At 40.4% G+C, this 26,572-nt stretch overlaps 1 protein-coding gene across 4 annotated transcripts in view; it reads left to right on the top strand.

The window, feature by feature from the left end:
- Positions 1 to 22,644, top strand: part of bnc1 (basonuclin zinc finger protein 1) — a 104,874-nt gene extending 82,230 nt beyond the window's left edge. For all 4 annotated transcript variants that reach the window (XM_072278314.1, XM_072278316.1, XM_072278315.1 and 1 more), the window contains 2 exons: positions 10,448 to 12,384; positions 20,986 to 22,644. In XM_072278314.1, coding sequence (XP_072134415.1) covers positions 10,448 to 12,384; positions 20,986 to 21,652 — 2,604 coding nt within the window. In that variant the 3' untranslated portion in view covers positions 21,653 to 22,644. The remainder of the gene's footprint in view (positions 1 to 10,447; positions 12,385 to 20,985) is intronic.
- The last annotated feature ends 3,928 nt before the right edge of the window (positions 22,645 to 26,572 follow it).

The following is a 26,572-nucleotide window of genomic DNA, read 5'->3' as shown; positions in this document are numbered from 1 at the left end:
CAGACATGCCACATTGTTAGAGTGCCCTACAACAGCCAACACGAAAGAGACGTGCTGTCCTGAGCTCTGTCATAGGAGGAGGTTGCCAATTAGACAGAGAAAAATACTTAAGGATGTACTTAAGGCTTCCTTAAGGACATACACCTTCCCCAACGTTTGTTGGCGATCTTGGACCATGATTACTTAAAGTAGTGAAGTAACATTCAGGATGATATTGAGAAACAAGCTCATGCAGTAGGACTACATGGAGATACACTGTGTATGTGTTGGGAGCTGTGTACCACCTCACAAGTTACCAAAATGACTATTGAAAAATCTGAATGTTCCCACATTCACCTTATTAGCAGTAGCAGCCAAGTGGCGCCTTGAAACTTCTTAGTCATTCAGCATTATCACGGCAAAACGAACCTTGGTCTGTACTTTTCCTGCTCTCTCCCAAATTCTGTTGACTCACGTATAGTTCAAATGTCTGTCAATCTTTATCTCAAATAAATGTAATAACCTCTCTTTCATGCTTCCCTGGCATAGAGTATTCCAAAGATTCATGTTCTAGATATTTATTGCCTATTTATTTCTTCTTATTTTTTTTGTATTTGCACAGTTTTCTGTCTTTTGCTCATTGGTTTTTTGTCCATCCTGTTGAATGTGGTCTTTCACTGATTCTATTATGTTTCTTGGATTTACTGAGCATGTCCACAAGAAAACTAATCTCAAGGTTGTATATGGTGACATATCTGTGCATTGATAAAAATTTACTTTGAATTTTAATTGGAAAAGTTGACTTCTTATTAAATTGTGAGTGTCCCCCTCTTCAGAAACTTTTGTATTCTGTTCCACAAATGCTAGATTATCTCAACATCTGCTGTGTTATTTCTCTTCAAATCTTGTATGTTTCATCTCTCCATCTTCTGAAATCCATTGAGCATAGGCACAATAAACTCAACTTTTGGTTTCATTTCATCACATTTATCTCAGGAATCAGCCTAGTGAATCTTCTCTGCATTCTATATAAACGCAGCCTTCCATAAATATAGAAACATAAATTCTACAATGAAATCTCACCAGTGCCTCGTTGGATAGGAAAATCAAAATTTCCCTATCTTTATAATCCAGACCCCTTGCAAAAAAGGCCACCATTCCATTCACCTTCCTCATTACGTGCTATACCCACACACTAACATCTTTATGCAAAAAAGACATGAAGGATTCCAAATTCTTTTTTATCTTAACATTTAGTTGTCCCAGTCCATTTAAACAATAATTTCGTTCTTATTTCCAAAGCAGGTAACTTCACATATTCCCATATTATTAGTCATCTTCCATATTTTGTTCTTTCTCTGATATATTAATGTTTGTTATAATGTAGCCCCCCTGGCCACCCTCAGGGTCGCTCGGCTCACTGTCGTCTAGGGAAACAACCCTCGGCCCCGCCAAACTGGGTAATTAGTTTGTGTGGATGCTGTGTGATGTACCCCACCCCACCCAAATAACAATACATCAGATACGATTAAATGATTTACAGTTTATAGATATTACTGGAACTATATAATTAATAGAGAATAAAATATAAAAGGAAAATAAAAGGCGCCACACTTATCAAAGTTCAATCTATTCGTGCACAAAACAGTTGGAGCTCAAGAACCTTCTCCACCCTGCAACCCTTCGGACCACCTCGACCGGCCGCCTGGGACCAACAACGGTGGTCGACCAGACGCTCCACATGAGTCCGTCTCCGTCTCCTCGCCGAACGCCTTCCTCGGGGTCCGACCCCGTTAGCGGACATCACAGCACCTGGTTCATCCTCTGTCTCGCTCTCCCGCCTTCTGCCCCAAAACCCGGCACATACAAAAACTTCCAGATACACCAAAGTCATAACAACTATCCCAATTGGTTCATAACATTCTCTTATCACCCTCTAACCCACAACAAGCTGCTAGCGCAAAGCTTTCTCAGCATTTAACATAACAAAGAAGCCATTTTAATTAGCCTCCGCAGTAACATAAAAGACGAAACCCCCCTTACAATAGTCAGATGAGTTGTCAGCACCAATCACTGTGGTATAGTATAAGCTTATGATTACCAAACTCAAAATGACCCACTCAGCCCAATTCTATACTTCCTGTTAGTTTACCTACACCAGACCCTATCCCTCCCTGCGAATAAATCACCCTGATCTAGAGCTCTCTTGTACAGCAATCTTTTATGTGGCACCTTACTGAATGTTGGGCATGTGGCCAAGTGGTTAAGGCATTTGTCTAGTGATTTGAAGGTCGCTAGTTTGAGCCTCAGCTGTGGCAGTGTGTTTGTGTCCTTGAGCAAGGCACTTAATCACACATTGCTCTAGTCTGTGCCCCACACAGATTTCCAGTCTGCGCCTTGTAAGGCATAAAAATGCCCAACGCAGGCCCCTCATGGTCTGAGTCGACGTTCCCCTTACTGAATGGCTTCTGGACGCTCAAATAAACTACATCTGCATTTATCCGTCTCACCTTTTCAAAGGGCTCCAGAGAAATGTGACAGATTTGATTTTCCTTTTATGAAATTGTGTTCACTCTGCTTGTCCTAGTATAACTTTAGCATTTTCTAATTGACATTGTTAATCCAACTGGCCTCTGATTTCCTGCTTTTTGTCTCCTTTCCTTTGGAGTGGTGCTAGAGTTGTGACTTTCCAATTCCCTGGTTAGAAAAGCAGAGTGGGCTTTGAGGAGAATGAAGAAATACTTTAGGGGCCTATCGACAGGCAAAATGATGGGCAAGGATGTGGCCAGTGAAATATAACATGAAAGGTCAGCCGTTGTTGTTGAAAAATTATGTGGAACAGTCAGTGATTGAAAAGTGGTGATATTTTGGGTGATAGGGATACAGTATATGACCCAATGAAGGTTAGCATGTAAAAATAGAAAACTGGTTGGGAACACAATGATCTTCTGGGCTTTATTGCAAGAAGGTATGAGTACAAGTCTAGGGATGTCTTGCTAGAATTATATAGGGGACAAGGAATTATATGGGCCCATAAGGAGAAGATGTTTCCAATACTGGGAGAGTCTAGGACCAGAGGGTGGTGAAAATGTGGAATTCATTTTTTTAAATTTATTCATTAAGATATAATGTGGAATGGGCCCTTCCAGCCCTTCAGGTCACACTGCCCAGCAATCCCCCGATTTAACCGTGGCCTAGTCATGGGACAAGTTACAATCATCAATTAACCTACCAACCAGTACATCTTTGGACTGTGAGAAGAAATCGGAGCACCCAGAGGAAACCCACGCGGTCATGGGGAGAACGTACAAACTCCTTACAGGAAGTGGCAGGAATTGAACCCAGATCGCTGGTACTGTAAAGCGTTATGCTAACCACTATGCTACTGCAAATTCCTTACTACAGATGATTGTGAAAGCCAAATCATTGGGTATATTAAATGTGGAGATTGTTAAGGTTTTTGATTAGTAAGAGCGTATAAGGTTATGGGGAAAACAGAGGCAAATGGGTGGAGGGGGAAAATAAATCAGCCATGATCAAATGGTAGAGCATACTCAAAGGACTGAATGGCCTAATTCTGCTCCCATGTCTTATGATTTTCCGTTTTTTCTATAAGATGGTTTAGAAAATTTTATTATGTAGAACCAATAATAGCTGAATATAAAAGAATTACAAATATGATATTGCTTTCTTAATTTCTGACGTTTGTAGTTTATAGCATAACTTTCCATCTGCTAATTATTATGCATTTAATCTAAAATATATGGACATTATATTTAAGATTCTTTGCCAAAATTTTGTTGTACTACAAATTGCTTGCATTAATAAGCAATGTGTTTCTGTGAAGAGTTGTGCGAGGGACTGCAAACAAGAGGGGAAATAAACTACTGAAAATACAGATTGGGGAGCTGGGCTAAGTGTAGTAAATATAACTCAACACGTGCATGTGTGAACCTCGGTGACTGGAATGTAATAACAATTAAACGCATTGTAAACCCAGTGGGAATATCCTGCAGGTGGTTTGCATGTGTATATGCATGGCTGTGTTACTGTGCATATCATCGTGTGTGTGTGGGTGGGTGTATATTGTCCATCTGCACAAGAACAAGTGTCAGTGTGGGTGGGTGTATATTGTCCATCTGCACAAGAACGAGTGTCAGTGTGGGTCTGTGTCTGTGTGCCATATTACAATGTGCAACTGCCTGACAAGAGAATGAAAGTTTGACTGTAACACCCAATTTGACTCTACAAATAGTATCTATGTTTGTGACTTTTCTGCCGATCAAGCCGCTTACTTAATTGCAGGTAACCTTAAGCTAGTTTCTTCCTGTAATGTAAGCTAGTCATTCATTCAGAGAACTACATCCATAAACAGAAAATACCTCATTAGCATAGAAAACAAGTACATTTTCTTTCAAAACAGAGCAAAGAAAAGCCAGATATTTAATTCTAAATGTAAAAATTACATGCAATTAAATGTTGACAGTCATCATCTACTATTGTCCTGGTCAGAAGCTATTAATCTCTGATTGACAGATAACACTGTTTTCTAATTATACTGTGTGGTTTTCAAGGAGGAAATACTGCTTTCCCAACAGTATTATATTCATATTTCATTCAAAGAGCAGTTTAACATTTGTGCTCTTATGAAAGAGCATATTGTCTGTTACATCATAACCAATATAGTAGGGGATCTGCTGAGAATTTGGATGTGTGCAGTTATACATGTTTTCAGATTCACACTTCTTGTGTTTCTTTTTACATTTATTCTTTCATGTTCTTTTTTTTAATTTGTTTTCACTTAGAACAGCATATAATGCTGTATGAGCTCATGAAAAGGTTGCTAATAACCAAATAAGACTAAGGAACTAGAAATGATGAAGAAAGGAGAGTTAACCAAGGAACAGAGATTGATCAGGTGCAATCGATCAAACACAGCGTTGAAGTATTCTTTCATCTCAAAGTTTTACGAGTTGAGAAACGTAGCTCTGAAGATAATGTTTGAAACACGTTTCTGTTGAAGTATGGGGATGGGGTGAAACACCTACTAAATAGGGTCATTGCCAAAATAATGTACTTGTCTCATAGTTTAGTCTTTGGTCCTAATTGCTGATTGCTACAATTTAATCTTGCTTGGTGATGTTAAATCAGTGACATTTGTGGTCTGGTAATGTAGTACTCCAGTCATCCACTTCTGGTGAACATGTGATCCTAGCTCCCTAAACACAGTAGGAGATGTTGGAAACATCTAGAGAGAGCTAGAGGGAAGGGAAGGGAACAAAGCGCAAACAAGTTGTATGGAGTGGCCCGGGAGGTGAATCAGGCCCAGAGATGAAATCCATTCCCCCCCTCCCTTTAGCCTTATCACCTTCTCCTTCTCTTCCTCATATTGCCAACTTTCTTCCTGCTGCTATGGAAATGGCCTGTCATTATCATCATTTTGGACATGTGTAATAAGCCATCATGCACCTGATGTTCTCCATTCCCTCCTGCTGGCCTGGCGTCCTTTCCTCTTCTTCCTCCTACAGACCAGGATACTGATGAGCAAGCAGTCATTTCTCCTGGGAGCTCCTCTAAGGTTAAAGAGACAAACATACTTTTGTTTGTCAAAATGCCCGGAGAGTTGCATGCAGAAATATTGATAGGAATATTCCACAATGTTAACAGGGTGCCCCACAAAGTTTCCTGAGGTATTTCAATTTCTTGTTCAAATCTCCATGAGCAAATTAACCCCATAATGATCTATCCTTGTACAAAACTTCCACCGTTCCCTGGAGAGGTCACAAATGCTTACAGGTTTGTTTGGGTTATCTTGGAATGGAAGTAAGGTGATTAAAGTCCAAGTTGCATAAGCAAGGGTCTTACTGGGCTCCATCAAGATTAAGAACAGGGAAGAGTGATGAGATGAGGCAGGGCGGTCTTCCCAAGGAGATTGGTGAGGGTTCTAGACAAGGGTTATCTGGAGGCAGCACTAGGAGCTATGATTCTGAAGTAAATGGTCACTGAAATGTGGCAACTTCTGCAGGCAGTTCCCCAGTCCCAAACCCATAGCTCAGCAGGTGGAGGTGAAAGGAACAATGGTCCTTAATTTCTATCCAACACACACAGAATGCTGGAGGAACTCAGCAGGCCAGGCAGCGTCTGGGGAAAAGAGTAAGCAGTCGACATTTCGGGTAGCGGCAGCCAACGCTGGCCACATTTTGCTATGTGTGCCTTAACCATTTATTTGAAAGATGAGCATATCTGACAGTGTTACCAGGAGCCGAAACACAGGCTTCATTGCCTGAAGCGCTCTAAGTGCCTGCGGTGCACTTTAAAGTGGGATTCCCCTTTGTTGTTTCCTGCTGAATTGTCTATGATCTGGCTATTATTGGAGAACAGTGTTTGCCCACCGTGCAATAACAGCAGGCGGCATATGTGGAGGAGGAGAAACATGGCAAATAACAATATAGATGACAATGGATGTACTGTCAAAGAATGCTTTGTGAAACTTTAAGTGAGGCTGAGTGCGTGGTGGAGGCACATGATAAGAATGTTGATTGACAGGTCTGTTGCCAGGTGACCTGCGGAGGTACAGTGCATGAAGCAGCCCATAAATAAAATTGTGCGGTTTCTGGGAGGTGAAATTTGTTGGCATATTCACTGATGAGAGCTTCTTTCAGCACCAGGTCCTGGAGATGATGATCCAAGCACTGACCTTTCTTAGTCTCCTGGCTCCGTCAGTGAAGCTCATGTCCAAAGTGCCTCCTGATCCACTCATTATGCCTGTTCCTTCTCTCAGCTACAACCTTTTTAGTGCAGGTTACATTCTGCAGAAAATGCTCTCCAGTTTTTGTACACTGAAGTTAAACTATGTTATATACCGAAATATTTATCTGAAGGATTTATAATCCATGGATATAAACTTATAGCAGACATGCTAAACAATAATTATGGCTCAGAACCACTTCAACACAGACAACACCTATAATATTTCCAGGATCTTTTGCAGAGAGTGTACTACATAAACGCCTTAAGTTCTTGCTATATTGTTGATTGTCAAAGGTTGTGTTGGATGAGGCTGAAGAACTACACACTCCATACAGTAGATGGGCAAGGAAACACAGCAATGTATGGATTTTCCTATTTAACTCTTGCATTTTGTATAAAGTGTTTAGTTTCACAGTGTAAAGATGATGCGGCTTCACAGAATTGCTGACATAACTGCAATATCCCCAGGAAAGGATAGCTATGCCTCAGGAAACAGTGGCTGCAGTTCCATCCCCCTCCTCCTCCGCCCCCCTCCCCCCGTTAGAAGGGATCAGAGAAGAATATTGAATTACTCAATAGCCTCACATCAATTTCTGATAAACAATGAGAACTCTACAATCAGAGTAAGACCAATGCCACTAGACCCACTGTTAATCTCAATCTAGAATAAACTTCACTTTTTTTTGCCAATTTCCAAACACTGTCTTGCAGAAATTTCATTTTTCCCTTTTCTACCTTGAATTGCCCAAAGACTTAGTATTATCAAGGACCCCACGCGTCCATTCAGCATCCCTTTTGACATTCCGCCATCAGGCAGGAGACCCGGATGCATAAAAACAAGAATGGTCACAGTAGGAAACAGCTTTTTCCCTCTGGCCATTAGGCTTCTGAACTCCCTGCTGCATGTCATTCGAAGTGTCACTGGAAAATTTGTACTGTACCCTACAATATTTACTTTATGTACTTTACTTTTTTATCTATGCATAATTCATTTGTGGATTTAATTCTTGCTTTCCTAAGTTATTGTGCTTTACATCCTGGTCCAGGGAAACACTGTCTCATTTGGCGGTATGCATGTACAGTACATAGTTAAATGACAATAAACTTGACTTGACTGATTTCCTATTCCCTCAGTCTAGTTGGTGTGACTAAATTATAAAGCTTTCTTCCTTATTTTAAGTTTGCAACCACCCCCCCCCGACCACCACCAGATCCTAGCATCCTTTCCTGCCCCGCAGTTTGCATGCTCTTAATCATTCAATGCTAGCTTGCTGTGGACTCTTTTTTTCCCTGCCTGCCCCTATTCCATCTTCAGTGCAGCCCTAGACCACGATATGTCTCTACTTTCAACTTCTCTCCTTTGTCCCCTTCTAACTTAGTGTAACTCTGCATCCTCAACAAGCTAACAATGTATATTTGATTTGCAGTTCATTTAAGTATGTGTTGGAAAATCATATCAGTTGTGTTTTGGATGGACTTGATCTATGAAGAATTCTTTCTCTCATGAGTTTATGTAATGGCAAGACTTTAGGAAATGTTGATGTTAAAAGCTCGAGGCTGTCATGCAAGTGCAGCAGGCAGTTAGGGAGGTTAAAGGCATGTTCTTGGTTATTGTTAGGGGTTTTTGAATACTAGATGAAAGATGCCTGCTGCAATTATATCGGCTTTGGAGGGATTACACATCAAGTATTGGGTACTTGGTCCAACCAAGCAGAGTCCACTGCCAAGGAGTCCCACCAGCGCCTTTACTTCCTGAGAAAACTAAAGAAATTTAGCCTGTCCCCTAAAACCCTCACTAGTTTTTATAGATGCACCATAGAAAGCATTCTTCTAGGATGCATCACAACCTGGTATGGAAGCTGCCCTGTCCAAGACCGAAAGAAGCTGCAGAAGATCGTGATCACTGCGCAGCACATCACACAAACCAATCTTCTGTCCTTGGACTCACTTTACACCGCACGCTGTTGGAGCAATGCTGCCAAGATAATCAAGGACACGACCCACCCAGCCAACACACTTTTCATCCCTCTTACCTCCGGGAGAAGGCTCAGGAGCTTGAAGACTTGTACGGCCAGATTTGGGAACAGCTTCTTTCCAACTGTGATAAGACTGCTGCACGGATCCTGACCTGGATCTGGGCTGTCCCCTCCAAATATCCAGACCTGCCTCTCGGCTTTTTTGCACTACCTTACTTTCCAATTTCTATTTTCTATTTATGATTTATAATTTAAATTTACTAATATTTACTATATTTAATATTTGTAATCCAGAGAGCGGAAAGCGCAGAATCAAATATCGCTGTGATGATTGTACGTTCTAGTATCAATTGTTTGGCGACAATAAAGTATAAAGTACTATTTTTTATCTTCTTATCTATAAAATGAGAATGTATTTGCTATTGATGGAGTCCAATGTAGATTTATCAGACTGGTTCCAGGGAAGAAATTGTGCACAATTGTTAATCTTTAGAATTTAGAAGAATGCGATTCTTAGAATGTGCACAATTCGTATCTTTTGAATTTCGAAGATTGAGTTTCCTAGAAGATTGAATGAATGATTATGTTTTTTTGTATTTGCACAGATTGTCTTCTTTTGCACATTGGATGTTTGTCAGTCTGTGTGTCGGTTTTCATTGAATCTATTGTATTTCTTTGTTCTACTGTGAATGCCTGCAAGAAAATGAATCTCAGGGCAGTGTATGCTGACATATATGTACTTTAATAATACATTTACTTTGAACTTCAAGATGACTTCAATGAAGCACATAGTATACATTTTTAAATAACCTCAAACAAAGATGTGGAAAAGATGCTTTTCCTGGCTAAGAAGTTCAGAGACTCAAAATAGGACTGAATTGAGAAGTATTTTAACTGAGAAAGTGGGAATTCTCTACCCTGGATGGGTCTGGAATTTCAGTCATTAATTCTAGTCAGAGCAGAGATTGATAGATTATCAATGCAATTGAAGGAAATAAGAATAGGATACAAAAAAGACCATAAGACAGAGGAGCAGAATTAGACAATTCGGCCCATCAAGTAAATGGTATTTGAGGTTGAAAATCCCCAACCCTAATGCAATATCATGGTGTTGGATGGAATGCTACTGCTTCTTGTTCTTATCTAATAAAATCGTATTACACTTCTTTTCCATTTGACCACTCCACATTGCTGCACCTAGGAAGAAAGCATGAGACTAGTTAAAAACTAACAATATGCACTAATTATCATAGAAGGAACAGATAGAGATACAATAAGAGGGTGATACAACTGACTTGATTGTGCCTTTGCCTTGATTTTTTCAACTTTCTCTGTAGCATGAATAAAGACTGAAAGGATATCATCTAACTAAAACAAAATAATAAACTTCCTATAGGATATGCAAAACTTTTGGATCAATTGTCATTCAACATGTTTGAAAACTGGGTAATCTGTTTTTTTTAAATAAAAACGGGCCATAGACTTCTGCAACTGCTATAATGATTATATTCTTTTAAGAGTTCCTACTGATGATTGAGAATAAAACTGAATGCCAATATGTATTAGGGAAAAAGTCTGCAGCATTTGAATATGACCCCTTCAATCCCCACGTTTCCCATCACCAGCATGCATTTGGAAAATTAACAAGCATGAGAACATAAAACTATATTTAGCAAGTTAATAATTAAGTAATTCATATTAAGTTGTAAGAGATTTAATCCACACTAATTTTTGTGCCATAGGATGCCTCAGGAAAAGTACTTGATCGGTGGAATATGATGACATACGATGAAGAAATGGTGTCTCTGCATCAATTCCTTCGTTTTGGAGAAACCAAGTCCATCGTTGAACTTATGGCGATTCAAGAAAAGGAAGGAAATGCCATTGTTGTTCCATCCGCCAAGAGTAACTCTGATATCAGAGCATTTATAGAAAGTAGCAATCAAACTCGAAATCCCAGTCTGTCCACACATTCGGAAAAAGTAAATCCAAGCAGTATTCATCACTTTGAGAAAATCGTGAACAACCTGGCTTTTATGCTGCCCTTCCAATTTTTTAATCCTATTCCAATGCCTCTATTAGGGACATCTCCCAATAGTTTCCTCCTTGATCAACTTCAAGAGAAACCAAGGGAAACCAAGCAAGAAATTCCACTTCCCATCAGCAAGAGTTTTCTTACAAGCCCTGGTGCTGACTCATATCATAGTGCTGAAGAAAATAGTCAGAATTCCCAAGATAAAATTAACCTAGACATAAAGAATGACTCCACCAATGACTCTAGCGTTGTGACATCCCCGTCACTAAGTGTAACGCCCAACCCAGAGCTTGAACAAGCACAACAGCCCTCTCATACCACCAGAGTCAAGTCCATGGAAAAGTCAGGCAGTCTAACTACCAAGGGGCGAGTTTACTGCAGTGCGTGTGAGAAGACCTTTTATGACAAAGGCACGTTGAAGATTCATTACAACGCTGTTCACCTGAAAATTAAACATAAATGCACTGTTGAGGGTTGTAATATGGTTTTCAGTTCTCTGCGAAGTCGCAATCGCCACAGTTCAAACCCCAATCCCAGGCTTCATATGCCAACCATGAAAAACAATCGAGACAAGGATCTGAGAAATTGCTCTTTGTCCACAGTTATCCAAGTCAATGATAAAAGGCTGGATACCAGCAACTGCTCTGGCACTGATACCCATTCTCTCGCAGGATTTGATAACCCCCTTGCAGAGTCAAATGCTCAGAGTAATGCTCAGATTAGCATTGCGAACCCTGGGCATGGTGCAGCCTTTCAGAACCTGAAGACAGTGCAGCCAGTTTTCCCCTTCTATCGCAGTCTGGTTACACCAGCCGAACTCACTATTCCGCAAGCAGTGCTCCCATCTTTACCAAATGCAGCTCCTTCATTCCAAGAGCATTTTACGGCAAGAGAGCCAATAGCAGATCCTGTGCCAAAAAAGAAGTCCCGAAAATCCAGCATGCCGGTAAAAATTGAGAAGGAAACGATGGAGGAACTGGAAGATTCTGAGAGTGGAGTTTCTAACTGTGATATGGCTGCACAATTTAGAAGTGATAAGTTCAAGAACATGAAATATGAGTTGGAAAATACAGAAAGTGGTGCTAGTTACTTGTCTGACATGGAGGAACAGGACCCCAAAGTGCGGCAGCAAGACGTGATGACCACGGATGCCCGAGCAAATTCCAATGGAAAATCAGGCAGTGATCCTCACCACTTGGAGAACGGTGATGCTCATATGAAAGCAAAAACTGTAATAATTTCTTCCTTTGGGGACGAGCAAAGGGAGGGTGAAACGGACAATGGCAAGAATTTGTTACCCAAATCAGAAGGTTGGTTGCAGGCAGACGTGCTGATGAACAGTTATAAAGAAGTGCAACACAGTCTGATCAATGGAGACTTCGGCAGGGCTTTAATACAGCAGAGGGCCAGATCACTGTGCTTTGACAGCCCAGCGGTGAATGGCTGCACGTGTCCACAACCAGATGCCGATAAGGGGGATAATCAGGGTACTTCTAATCCTAACTATTGCTTTGTCTGCAAGAAGGTGTTTAAAAGTTCTTACAGTGTTAAATTGCATTACAAAAATGTGCATCTAAAGGAGATGCACATGTGCACAGTTGGAGGTTGTAACGCAGCTTTCCCTTCAAGGCGCAGTAGGGACAGGTCAGTGCAAAGTTGCTTCTTGTCTTGTTTTTACAACCTGATGGCAGTTGGTTCAATAATGTACCGATTCACTTCACCTTGTGTTCTCAAACTGGCCCTCACATTTGCATGTTTTGAAAACCTTTTGCCTGGATTTTCCTTGGCAAGCGCCCGATGTGTCTGGCACGGTTACAGAAATCAGAGTTTGTGCCTGAGACGGTGCTGTTGGAATTTTGGCCGTCCCACCTGCATTGGCCTGAGGGATCCTGAAGCGCAGCTGTGCGGTCTGCGGGAGCGGGCTGCAAGTAAAGTACTTGAGGGAGAGATCAGCCCTTTGAGCAGCTTACCTGCAATTTTGTCTTCTAATTGTTACATTAAAACAAAACTTGCCAAATTGCTTTCACATGTGAAGTGTAGGGCTTTACATTATATTGTCTTAAAATGAAAATAATGGCTTTGGGACACAATTAGTGAAATAATTTTTAAGTTGATTTCAGGGTTCCCTGTTATTCTATTGAATGTATTCAATGAGCAGGTAAACCTGGAGCTGGTTAGTGATAGCAGCACTAGGTTAGAAACAGTCAATGGTCTTGTCACTGGAGAGAAAATCAGAGCAATGAGAGAACTCTTGCACTGCACATCCCTGTCAGTTTCCCACCTGAAATAGATCACAGGGATTCAAATTGAACAATAACCACGTGCCTGAGATACTGAAAGGATCCCATCACTTGGGGGAAGAGTGTTCCAGGATAAATTCATGTCTTCAAAACAGGAGACGTGTATGGCTGACAACGCTTGGAATCTTGGTGACAAAGTTGTTTTTTTGTTTCTTTCTGCCACTAATTAGACACCTACACATACGCAAGGAGATCCAAGTGTGCAAATTGTTATTTAGATGGTATTTAAATGCTTTCCAGTCACTCACTTTGGATATTGCTGAGGTTAAGTTACTGTTTTGGCATTCTAGCCACTGAAGGACGTTAGGCTGATAGCATTCCATCATCAGTTTTGTCGTGATGATTATTTTAGATGGACTGGCAGCACTAAGGTATATCAAGAGATAATTACTTCATTTCTCCTTTTCAAAAGGACATTTATTTGTTGATCGCACCATCACATTATTGCCATACTACAATATTCCATAATTCACATGATTTACAGTTTCAAATTATAACATAGTCATCTCTGTCCAGAATGTCCTTGGGCCCCTGTGGCACCCACCGCTCCCAAAAATCTTGCATTGTACTCGTGGATATCGTGTGCTTCTTCTTCAGGGAATCTTAGACACAGGTGTGAGCTCAGTAACACACAAAAAATGCTGGTGAACGCAGCAGGCCAGGCGGCATCTCTAGGAAGAGCTACAGTCAATGTTTCGAACCGAGACCCTTTGTCAGGACTAACTGAAAGAAGAGATAGAAAGAGATTTGAAAGTGGGAGGGGGAGGAGGAGATCCGAAATGATAGGAGAAGACAGGAGGGGGAAGGATGGAGCTAAGAGCTGGACAGGTGATTGGCAAAAAGGATACGAGGCTGAAGAAGGGAGAGGATCATGGGATGGGAGGCCAAGGGAGAAAGAAAGGGGAGGGGAGCCCGAGGATGGGCAAGGAGTTATAGTGAGAGGGACAGAGGGAGAAAAAAGAGAGAATAAATAAATAAATAAATAAATAGATAAATAACGGATGGGGTACAAGGGGGAGGTGTGGCATTAACGGAAGTTAGAGAAGTCAATGTTCATGCCATCAGGTTGGAGGCTAGCCAGACGGAATATAAGGTGTTGTTCCTCCAACCTGAGTGTGGCTTCATCTTGACAGTAGAGGAGGCCGTGGATAGACAAATCAGAATGGGAATGGGCCGTGGAATTAAAATGTGTGGCCACTGGGAGATCCTGCTCAGAGGAAGCAGGATCTCCCAGTGACAGAGAAAGCAGGATCACCCAGTGGCCACATATTTTATTCCACGTCCCATTCCCATTCTGATATGTCTATCCACGGCCTCTTCTACTGTAAAGACGAAGCCACATTCAGATTGGAGGAACACCACCTTATATTCCGTCTGGGTAGCCTCCAACCTGATGACATGAACATTGACTCCCCTAATTTCCATTAATGCCCCACCTCCCCTTCATACCCCATCCCTTATTTATTTATTTATTTATTTATTCATTTATTTATTTATTCATTCATTCATTCATTCTCTCTTTTTTCTCCCTCTGTCCCTCTCACTATAACTCCTTGCCCATCCTCTGGGCTCCCCTCCCCCTTCTTTCTCCCTAGGCTTCCTGTCCCATGAACCTCTCCCTTCTCCAGCCTCGTATTACTTTTGCCAATCAGCTTTCCAGCTCTTAGCTCCATCCCTCACCCTCCTGTCTTCTCCTATCATTTCGGATCTCCCCCTCCTCCTTCCACTTTCAACTCTCTTTCTCTCTCTTCTTTCAGTTAGTCCTGACGAAGGGTCTCGGCCCGAAACGTTGACTGTACCTCTTCCTATAGATGCCGCCTGGCCTGCTGCGTTCACCAGCATTTTTTATGTGTGTTGCTTGAATTTCCAGCATCTGCAGATTTCCTCATGTAAGCCCAGTAGATAGCTCATTTGGATTCTCAGACACCGTTGCCTGCTGTGCTGTAGCTGACACAGTCTGACATATTCTGTTACCTTCTTGCCTTTATACACCTGGAGAATTAATCAGTCTTTTTAACATTATTCCATTAACACCAAGCCTGATGCAGTCCTTATCTATTATCTATTATCCTTATCGATGTTCCCTCATTTATTAAAGTTCCTAAGTTATTCACAGACTAAGCAACTAAATCAATCAAAAGTACAGTCTGGTGGATAGAATATCAGAAGATGTTTGAGGTCTGTGAAAATACTCATAAGTTGGTGCAGAACCAAATGATTTTTAGCGGTGATACAGTTTTATTGAGGAAAGGCATAATTGCCCATGAAAAAAGCAAAGCGAAAGAGGTTGCACAGAAGCCAGTATGGGGATTTCTGGATGAAAGATGAATTACTATCGGTTTAGAGGAGGTTACAAACGTACGGTCATTATACCATCGGCCAATTAAAATGCGACAAGGCGCTTGAAATTTCTGTGGTAGTTGGAGAGGCAGCTTAAGTCAGTAAGAACAAAAGTGGGGACTGTAGTTGATAATCAGCTAGGAGCAGATTAGGTACTTTGAGAGAAGAGAGGATGCAAGTTGGCCAGAATATTTGAATCATTGGATTTTGAGATGGAAGTGGCACAGATGAGCATTTTGACAATCAAGGGGGAGCCAACAAAATTAAGATGGAAGTTGTCTGTCTTTCTGATGGAAAAATATATTAGAATAGCAGGACAAATTTGACTTAAGTAGGACATCAAAGTTATACCATACTTTTACGACCAAGGTGGTGACTATTAAAGAGGTATAGAATTAATGGCAAGAGTAATCATACACAGTATCCCTTCTTCCTTACCAAAGATAGTAGCATTTTGGTGATCTGTAATAAGTCTGGCAGCACAGAAACAGTGGAGAGATTAAACAACTAGTGTTACTATAAAACTAAATAGTCGTCAGGATGTAGAAGGTGACCCTTCATCTTTGGATTATGTTAGCAGGCGGCAGCATGCTGATAGAAAGGAGAACCAATTTCTGGGTGCTTCATGACTAATCCAACTATAGAAAGGTTTGATTTCATGGAAACATTAAAATCAAGTATAAGGAATTATTATGAAGAGGGTATGGTGTACATCCAAGGCTATAGAAAGGTGACAAGGATTCATCATTTATCACATTCACAAAGACAAATCATTCATAACTTTGATTTGTTGCAATGCCTTGTTGAGCTGAATCTTAATTGGAGAGAATTAAACAAACAGCATAGAAATAACAGTTTTGAAAATAACGTGTTTAATGACTTTGGAAAGAGGTTGAGGATGGATATTTGAGGAGGATACTAATGGCATGAGAGCTAAATACAACTGTGACAGTGTCATATGGTATGAAGGCCATGAAGAGGAGTTTGGTCAGCAGGTTAGTTGTGCATGGGCTGGGTTGGAGAGTGAAAAGGTGGATGGAAGCCTAGGAAAGAAGTTTATTTGTTGGGCCAAGAAGCAATCAATTGATTACCTCCATCCTGGTGGATAAGTCTCGAGTCACATTTTCATAGTAGTTGAGATGGGAAGGTGGGACTTAGGAGATATTTGCTGGTGTAGGCTTTTTCTTCATTGCAATTTAGCTTTTACATTCTACAATGACCTAGGAGTAGAGAGCTACTGTGATGGTAAGAGTAGACCCAGTAGTACTCGAGTTACTTTTGGACAGCTCTGTCAGTGGATAGCAAAACCAATTAGCACTCAGAATACAGATTCACTCAAATCTGGGAGCTCTGAGGGACCAAAAATGAATCCTTTGCCTGTGGGTTCTGCATGAAGTTGAAGCACATTTACAGCACAAAAACTGATCATTCACATGAACTGGTCTGTGCTGATGAATGTACTCAACTCCTCTTCCCAAGACTCTATCTTGTCTGCATATCTCTTCCTTTCTCCTTTGTATAGACGTCTGGATATTTATTGATTATGATCAGAATAGGATCAAGTAGAAGACAGGCAATGACATCACAGTGGAGGTGAGGCTATGGTTAAGCAGATGAATAGTTGTAGAAACATAAGGGCAAATGGAATACCAACAGCAGTTAGATATTTAAACGTCTATCTGTAACACAGAATTTTCTGGACTGTACAGTCAAAATTTGGTGTGTGGAAAAAAAGGTTAAAAAATAATGGCTGAAAAATGATACAAAGGTATTCAGAGCCATCCAGCAGTCGTGCCAGTGGCTGAGTCTGTGAGGGAAAATAGGCGACAGCTGTATAGGGATCACATCTGGAGTATTGCATGCAATTCTGGTCACTTGACTCCAACTGTCTGTAGGGGCAGTGCAGAAAAGATTTTTCAGTATGGCCCGTGATGATGTCTTCCAGATGCACTGGAAGATTAGACTGGAGAAACCGGGATTATTCTGCATAGAGCAAAGAAAACTGAGACTATATGCAATAGATTATGATTGTTTTCACTTTTTTTTTGTTAAGTATAAGGAAGATGGCTAAAGGACCAGTGGACACATATTTAAAATCTTGGGAAAAATACAAGTGTATGAGATATTTTTCCATTTCAGAGTGAGGGGGATCTGGAATTCACTGTCTGTAAGGATGGTGGAAACAGAATCAATCAGTATTTTGGTTGGAACAGGCACCCAAGGGAACCATATGGAATGAGTGAGGGAATGGGACTGATTAGATTGTTAAACCAGGAGCTGATGTGAACCTGATTTGACAAACGGTTTCTTTTTGTGTGGCAACAAGTCTTATGGCTCTGTGGCATGGTTGACAATAAAGCCAGCAGAGTGCTTTGAAAATAGGTAAGTGTGTTTACATGAAGAGAAAGATTCAAGGAGGATAGTGAATTCAGCAGAGGGTTGGAAAAGATGGGTTCAATTGGGGAGTTATTCAATTGAGGCTGGAGTTGCTAGTGTGGACCAGGGGATGGTAAAAGCAATGATTTTGAAGGAGAGATGTGAGGCATGCAACAAGATGCATTAGCACACTGTGTGAACGGCATATTGTTAAACTCGACAGAATCAAATCTCATCACATACATTAGAACATTTCAATTGGTATAGTTTTTAAACAATTTGATTATAAAAACAGCTGTTATAATTGGAGTTATCAGTTTGTTACAAGATGCCCCAAGTTCACAGATTGTCTTTCAGAGAGAAATCCACCATGTCTACCCACCTTGTGCTATACAGTATGTAACTCCAGCCCCAGGCCAATGCAGTAAATACTTACTTGCCTTCTGAAGTAAACCATTCAATTGTTTAAAGTCACCACCAGCAGTTGCAGGAAAGGATTCCCCACCATTAGTATCACAAGCACTACCACTTCGCAAATACAACCAAGGGTATATAATAAACTCTGGCCTTAGAATGATGTGGAGAAATCAGAGAACAAGAGATTTCTCTACCAGGCCAAGGTTTGATCAAATGAAGTGGTCACATATCTTGAGCATTCTGGTCACACATGGGTAATCAGGTATGAAGGTGTCAGCGTTGGTCAGGGTGACATTACCCCATGAACTAAGTTTTAGTCAGTATGATGGAGAGTGGAGTAGTCTCTGCTTCACTTGGCCAACACTCATATGCACAGATATTATAGCAGGACCCTGGAATGGCTAATTTCCCCATTTCCAATTCTCACAATGGAGCTGTGGCTATTTACTTTCTCCTTACTGCTGCTCTTTAAATGAAATCCAGTGATTACTACAGATCTAAATTTAGATCATGCACTTCATTTTTATCTTATTCTCGGGTCATCCTAAATTAATTTTGATTACAAATTAAGTGTGTAATCAATTAATCTTTTGAAAATCCAGTTGCAATAAACCAATTATCACTCAGTGTTTTACTTGCATATCAGCTGACCTTGCCACATTTGGAAGAGGGTAGAAAGTATTCAGTTTATTAGTTTTTTTTAAGGACAATAGTTTGCAGAATCAGTTGGACTGTGTGAAAGGTTGTGTAGCTCCAGGGAGACGACTCGTAGCTCAGGACTGACCCCTGCAGGAGATGATCATAATCACTGGTTTGTTGCCCATATTTGCTAGCCGTGCAGTTCATGTATCACAGGACAGAGGTCATCTTGACAGTGAGGTCATGGGCCAGTGGCCCAGCCATGACCTAAAACTGTTCTGAGTGATTTGCAATTAAACCTTCCTTTGTGTACAGAGGTGACAAATAGATCTTTAGTACAAAAGAGGCTTAAAATAAAACCTGGAGGAATGGTTGGAAGCAGTCCAGTTTAGTCAGAACACCCATTTCCATGAACCTTCCACTCACTTGACCCTCAACATTGGGATCACCTCTCTTGTTACCAAACACTGCTAAAGTAGAATGGCAGGTCTGCCTCCTCCCCCACTAATGGCAGAATGCAAGATCTGTGTTCAGGCACAGCACACACACACGGGGCTTTTATTTTATTTTTATTTAGAGATACAGTGCAGAATAGGCCCTTCCGGCCCTTCAAGCTGCACTGCCCCGCAACCCCCAACAACCCTGATTTAACTCTAATCAAATCACAGGACAATTTACAATGACCAACTAATCTACCCAGTGCACCTTTGGACTGTGACAGGAAACCTGAGGGCATGGAGAAAACACGCACATTCTACAGGGAGGATGCACAGGGATTCCTTGCAGAGGATGCTGGGAGTGAACTCTGACCTCTGCCCCAAGCTGTAATACTGTGGTGCCCAATCTTTCGTCCCATTTAACTACACTTCACAACATTTCTTGGTAGCATTCACCAATCTAGCTGCTGGACAGCCAAAATTTATCTCATTGTTCAAGATGCAAACACCATTTTAAATCTACAGTTTTTGCCAAACTGTCTTTTGCTGGACCTTCTCTCATGCTCCCAACTCTGTGATGCTTCCCATCTTGCTTCCATCCCCCTGCAGTCCGTTACACCTTCCAGCCTTGCAAAAACCTACTGGCTGTCCCGTGGGAAGCAGAAACAGAAATCACTCAAACATCAAAACACACATTCCATTTACAAGTTCCAACAAAACTCGGATTCCTCTCCTGTAGTGCTGTCTTTCCCTGGGTACAATCCCCTCTGCAAACAATACCTCCTAATCCTTCATCTCCAATTTGCAATAAACCCACCCATATCACAACAATGCTTTTCCTTTGATTGGAGAATGCTTTGGGACACTCAGGATGTGATAAGGCACTATCGAAGTGGAAGCTATTATCTTATATTTCACTGCTGCTCTATGCACTGTTGTAAAACTTAAGACATTTTGTCTGCAATACTGAGCTACAAGAAGGGATAAAAGCTAAATTCAAATCTATGGGATGATTAGTCTTTACAATTTCCATGAGCGAATTAACAAATAGCTCAATCTTCAATCGTCTATAAAAATCTCCGTTTCCCCTGTGCTGAAATTGGCAATCCCAACCATTCCGCAAATTTCCTTGGAAGACTGTTAAACTTTGATAGACTAAGGTCTCTTTTTAAATGGAAAGCTCATAATCCTAATGGAATGACATGTCACTTGTCATAGGTTGGAGTGCTATAAAATATACACATTAATTAGCATAGTGCTGGCAAAATCTACTTGTATATGTATCTGGTTTTTGTCTGTGTCCATTATTTTTCAGATGCTATGTTGTCATAATTTTGTGTCACATCTTTCTAAAAAAAAGCTTACCTAATCTTTATTGACCTAAATAAAGACTGAAGCCTCCAATTATCCTGAAGATTGCTGAGTAAATGTATTTGCTAGTCTTTTGAAAGATGAGGAAAGTTACTCATAGTGTGGCAGAGTATAATGTAGCAAGGTATAATATAAAGTGATATGCCCTTCAACTTCTGACATTTACCACAGGAGATCCAACAGTCAAATTAATACAAACTATAAAGAAATACATGGATATGGAAATTACAGAAATAAAATAAGTTAGCAGAATATTTGCAGGTAACTTTGCACCTTTTGATGCATCATAAAATGCTACCAGTGGAATCTTAATTCAATTCTGGACCTTAGACTCACTTGTTTGTTGTCTTGTTTGTTTTCTTTAGACATAGTGCGAACATCAATCTTCATCACAAACTTCTGACTAAAGGATCACATGAATCCCAGAAAGACTTCTTCAACAGTACTGCTTTGTCAAAGGAACTTTGTGAAGATCTTCTGGTGAGAACCCAAATGGAACAGAGTCCAGTGATACTGAGAGGGAAGAACAGAAATGAACATTTTGGGTTTTCTATCCTCACCACCCAGGAGCCACCCAGTGAGGCCCAAGGAGGGGACAGTTTTTACAATGAAACTGTGTTGGATCTGAGCACCACATCTAGTGTCAAGTCTGGAAGTAGCATCCATTCATGGGATTCAGACGGTGGGAGTGAAGAAGGCGTTCCTGTAAATAGTGATGAGGGTTTTGAGCAGGCTGATATGATGATGAAAGATAAGTTCTACCAACTTTCTGCTGTGGTTGAGGAGCCAATTGACTGTTTGTTACAATCCTCTTCTGCTAACTCACCCATCATGTGCAACATTTGCCAGAAGATGTATAGTAACAAAGGGACTTTCAGGGCTCATTACAAAACTGTGCACCTTCGTCAGTTGCACAAGTGTAAGGTGCTTGGTTGCAACACCATGTTCTCTTCTGTTCGGAGTCGAAATCGACACAGTCAGAATCCTAATTTGCACAAAGACATGTTCTACAGTTCCAACGAGAGTCATTGAACTTCTAACTTTTTTGGGATGATGGATTCTGAAGTTAGTATTAATTTGTTTTTCTCATGTTTGTTGCAGTGATAGAAGGTGAATTTCAAACTCTTTCAGAAAACTGCCAAGACTTTGTATTGCTTAGTGATATTGGCATGTTTTGCTCCCTTCTGGTCCTCAAGAGTAATGGAATGCAGTTTTCCAACATTCCTGTTTTATAGGTGATGAAGATAGGAATCAAATGGACACCGTTGTCCCAGGACAATATTTTATGAATTAGATTTTTTTTATAGCATGAAAGGTTCTTTGTTGCAATTCTTTGATTATCTGGATCAAAAGGCACTTTTGATACTAGCTTTTGGCTTGCGCTCTGTTTGACTAAAGATGCCTTTTCATGTGCACTTATGCCATCTTTTTCACATTCCAGTTTCTTAGCGTATGGATAGGTAAATGAGGCATAAAGACACAATAAGATATTTTAATTTTCAAACACCTGCACCCTAAGTCATTCAACAGCTCTGATTCCAAGTGCTATTGTCACAGTTTTCCTGAAATCTGTGAATGTAATACCCAAAAACGTGCAAAAAAAAGAAGCATTTTATTAAGCTTCCTTTGTTTTTAATGTTTCCTCCATTTCATTTGAATGCTTTTAGGTAAGTGAAGGATCAGAAAGTATTCTGGAGTGAGAACAGTGTATTTCAGGTTGTTGTAAGGCTTCTTGGACTTAATGAAAATTAACATTATAATGTGTTTTGCTGGTTGGTTTCTTAGTGCTTTAAGTTATTCCATAGCATTGTGAATGTTAAAACATTTTGCTTTTGTGATATGTAATGATATTTGCTATTGGGCTATCTTAATGCTCACAAGAAGCTTAAAAATCACAGCTTGCCAAAGATGTATCCAATGTGATAATCTGTAAATAAATCAACAAGTAATATTCTTGAACAACAAATTCTGCTTAAAATAATGAACATTTTTTTGTTAATTACAAATATTCCTTTGCAAGATTAAACATGATTTTAAAAATGTATTGTATTTCCATTTAATGTATGTTAATGTATTGTATTCAATTACTCAAATTTAGGTTTTCCTTTTTATAAGCATTAATTTGACAGGGCAGTTTGTCTCAATAATTTGTTTCTGACTCTAATATTTTGCACAAATGCCTCATTGTACTAAAGTATTCTTTGAGGGAAGAAATAAGGTCCAGTCCCATTCAAGAAACTCGGCAGAACAATCTAGTCTGACACCTCAATGTCATACTTGGAGAGTACTGTATTAGGATGAAATACTGCATTCCACAGATTTGTAGAAAAAGAACGTCGCAACAATCAAATTAGAACATGGGAGTTCTCCTGCTATCTTGATCTGTATTTAATACTCGAAAATCAAAATGTATGAAGTATAGCCATACTGAGGGATCTATAACTCCCTAAGAGTGACAACATGTCCATAAAGTGGTAAGGAAGGTGTATGGCATTCTCTGTTGGACAAGGCATTGGGTATAGGTCAGCAAGTCACATTCCGTCTGTATACTGTGAAGCTTTGGTTAGGCTACACATGGAGTGTCATGTGCAATTCTGGTTGCTGCAGGGGTTAGCACATATAGCAAATAACTTCAGCCTCTTATCTTCAAATCTGAATATGGACTGTAGATTAAATTAAAAGTGCAGCTCTGGACAATAGGTTTCTAAGTTCCATGAATTACAGTTAATGGGAAGACCAGACAATGCTGGTTAAAATTCATTTGGGTGTCTGTGGTGTGGGTGTGAAGCAAGAGGTATGAAGGTTGTGTGTAGTTCAAAGGGAGCACTATGAATGCATTGTAAATATGGAATTGTCCTTTGATCCTTAGCACATAAAACGTCGTGTAGTTTTGGGTCAAGCAGGCCTCTTCCTCTGAAAGGAGTCTCAATATGATGGCTGCAGTGTCTCATTTTGTCAAATAAAGAGAATGCTTCATATCTACTAGTACTTCTCTCCAATGACTTTGTTACAGACTATTCTCCAGGCTGCTTGGACTGGAGAATATTAGCCATCAGGAGAGGTTAGACAAACTTGGGCTGTTTTCTCTGAAGTGCTGAGGCAGAAGGGAGTTCTGATAAAAGTTTCTGAGATTATGAGAGGCATAGTTAGTCAGAGTCTTTTTCCTAGAGTGGAAATATCAAATAGAAGACATAACTCTGAGGTGAGGGGGGAAGTTAAAAGGGGAAGCATGAAGCAAGGTTTTTATGCAGAGAGTGCTAAGTGCCTGGAATGCACTACCGGAGGGGGGGCGGGTCGGGAGAAAGCAGATACGATAAAACATCTAAGAGGCACTTGGGCAGCCACAAAAACGCACAGGAAATGGAGAGGTGCAGACTACATGCAGATAGGTGAAATTAGTTTAATTTAGCTTCCGAGTCCAAAGGCTTGTTCATGTGCTGTGCTGTGTTCCATAACGTCACAGTTAGCAAATTTATTTTTCTAGGTAAAAATTGATTCCAATAAATGTGACATTTAGTCAGTAATATAGCTCATAAGATTTGATAAATATTGTACACCAAAGTTGTTTGATCATTCCAACAAAAAAAAGTTCAGGTTGAGTGAGTATGTCAAGCAAACTCTCTCACCATAGTGCAACAGCTGGTAGACAAGTCATATGGCTGGTTATAATTAAGCTTAACTTTTTTTTAAAATTAATTGCCATATTTTTTGTTAATGACAATATTTCTTTAAAACTCCTTTCTGTAAATAAATTCTTCACAGCAGTGTTAGACCCTATCCACTCTCACTTACTTACACAACTGGCGTTTAGGGCAGCAATGAGTTTCCTCTATCTCTGTCTGTCCTTGGCCATCTTCTCTACTGTGCCCCAGGTGTGGTTTGGGGTCCTCAGTCACACACAGATATAGAAGGATTCTTCATTGTTGTTTCCATGACAATTGTTTTTTGACCAGTCAGAGTCGTTAGCCCGGAGCTGAACCCCCAAACCTGGAGGACTGGTGGACCACTCTTCGCACAAAGCCCTGACTCCAGCCAACATAAGTCTCTGAGTCATTGAGGCACACAGGCCTCTAAACCCTATGGCAAGGCTGTGTCTTCTTGGAGGATCCACTCTCACTGATGTCATTTATTGCAAACACTAAGTTCAGAGAAAGCTGGAAGTGCTCAGCATCAGTGGGGGAATGAAATTGTCGATGGACCCTGTAAAGAAGCCTTCATCAGATCTAGAGATGTGAGAAGTCAAGCACGCTAAAAGTTGCAGAGAGATAAATGTGGAAAAATGTGATAAAGTGCAGATGAATATTGTCAAGGTAGCTGTTGTTTTAAAACTGGCTGTTAGAATAAAATAACAGATGCAACTAGATTATTGCTGCTTTGCAGATAATCCACCATTCTGATTCTTAAGTTTCATACCTCATTTGAACATGTACTCTAGGGCTGGGGTTCCCAATCATTTCTATCATTAACCGAGGGGTCCGTGAACTTTGGGAAACTTTGCCCAAGTGTTTTTGTTCAGGATGGTGCTCGTGTATTTTTGGTAAAAGGCAAGGAGAAAAGTAATACCTCAAACCCAGAAAAATCCAGCTGTCTCTTCGGAAGTTAACTGTTTCTCATTTAAGAAATTATCTACACAGTGATTGTTAAAAGCTGCTTTACATTATGATCATACCTATGATGTTAGTTAAACTTATATGAGCAAAATTAAATTTGGAAGAGCATTAAGATGCTTCATGTACAAAAAGGTGTGTGTATTTGACAGGACTGGGCTCAACTCAATGTGCTCCTGCTGCCTTGCTATACAACTAAGAGGAGTGTCAACCAATAAAGATACAAGTGAAGAGAGTGCAGGGGAGAGGGAGGGGTTTCTAAATTCATTCATAGTGATATGTAAGTCCTAGTCCACGTATTCAAGCAAAGGGCGATGCCAAAGATCCTACATGTCAGTGAAGCCAAGAGGCCTGCCAAAACCAGCATAGGAAGAGCTTGAGGGAAAGAGCTCAGGAACCAAAACCTGGATCTCCTCACAGCATGTTTCTCTCAGTACCACATGATCTAATTTCTAAGCAGATGCTTTCCTCATTGTCGAATTCATGTCAAACATTAAAATGTCTACTGAAGTCATGTCAAAACATCTTGTAAACCTTATCACATGATCCAAATACAATTTTAAAAGGAATGACAACTGGAATTAAACCAGAGTATTACTGGTTGTTTCAGGCTTCACTGAAAAAAAATGGCAAGGCCTGATATTTTTTATCTTCTGTCTGCAATAAATTGAAGACGGTGATGTTATAAGGCTCACTTTTTTACTGCCAGTGACTTAAGTAACCAATATTATTATCGCCAGAACTTGTAGGTAAGAACCTTATCCTTTCTCTGTAGTTAATACAAGCTTGTTGAAAAGCTTTAATTTCATAGAATGATTCACTACTCTTAGGCTGTGTCTAAACCACGACCAGACAAGGATAGTCTGGGTGAGGATTTAAGTAAAGCATGGTTTTGTGTTTTGTCATAGTAACTCATCACCAGATAGACTCAAGAGGGATGTGGGTAGGACTACGATACCAGCGGGTTGTGAATTCAATTTAAGTAAAAATGTGAGTGACCCACATGGATGAACTCCATTAGCCAGACTTGCAAAGACTCAGCAGAATGGTCAGAAAAAGCTGAGGTAAGCACGCACATTTTAATGTATTCATTGTAGGCCAGAAGGGGAAAGTGCTCCATTATAAGTCCTTTGATCTCCCATCCTCAACTGGGCCTCTTGCTCCTAGCATTAGCATCTGTAACCAATTCATCACAGCGCTAATGTCAGTCTGGATTCCTAGTGCACCTGGTACCCTTTCCAAATTCCCATCATGCCTGCTGGTTCTGATGTCACTCTCGCCTATCTCAATCAGGAGAATGCAGCATTTAAGTTAGCTCAAGGGTTAAAACATATTCAACATTAAA

This window comes from Mobula birostris, chromosome 14 (assembly GCF_030028105.1).
Source record: "Mobula birostris isolate sMobBir1 chromosome 14, sMobBir1.hap1, whole genome shotgun sequence".
NCBI lineage: Eukaryota > Metazoa > Chordata > Chondrichthyes > Myliobatiformes > Myliobatidae > Mobula > Mobula birostris.
The sequence above is the reverse complement of the archived record's forward strand: the minus strand, read 5'-3'. Positions and strand labels throughout refer to the sequence as shown.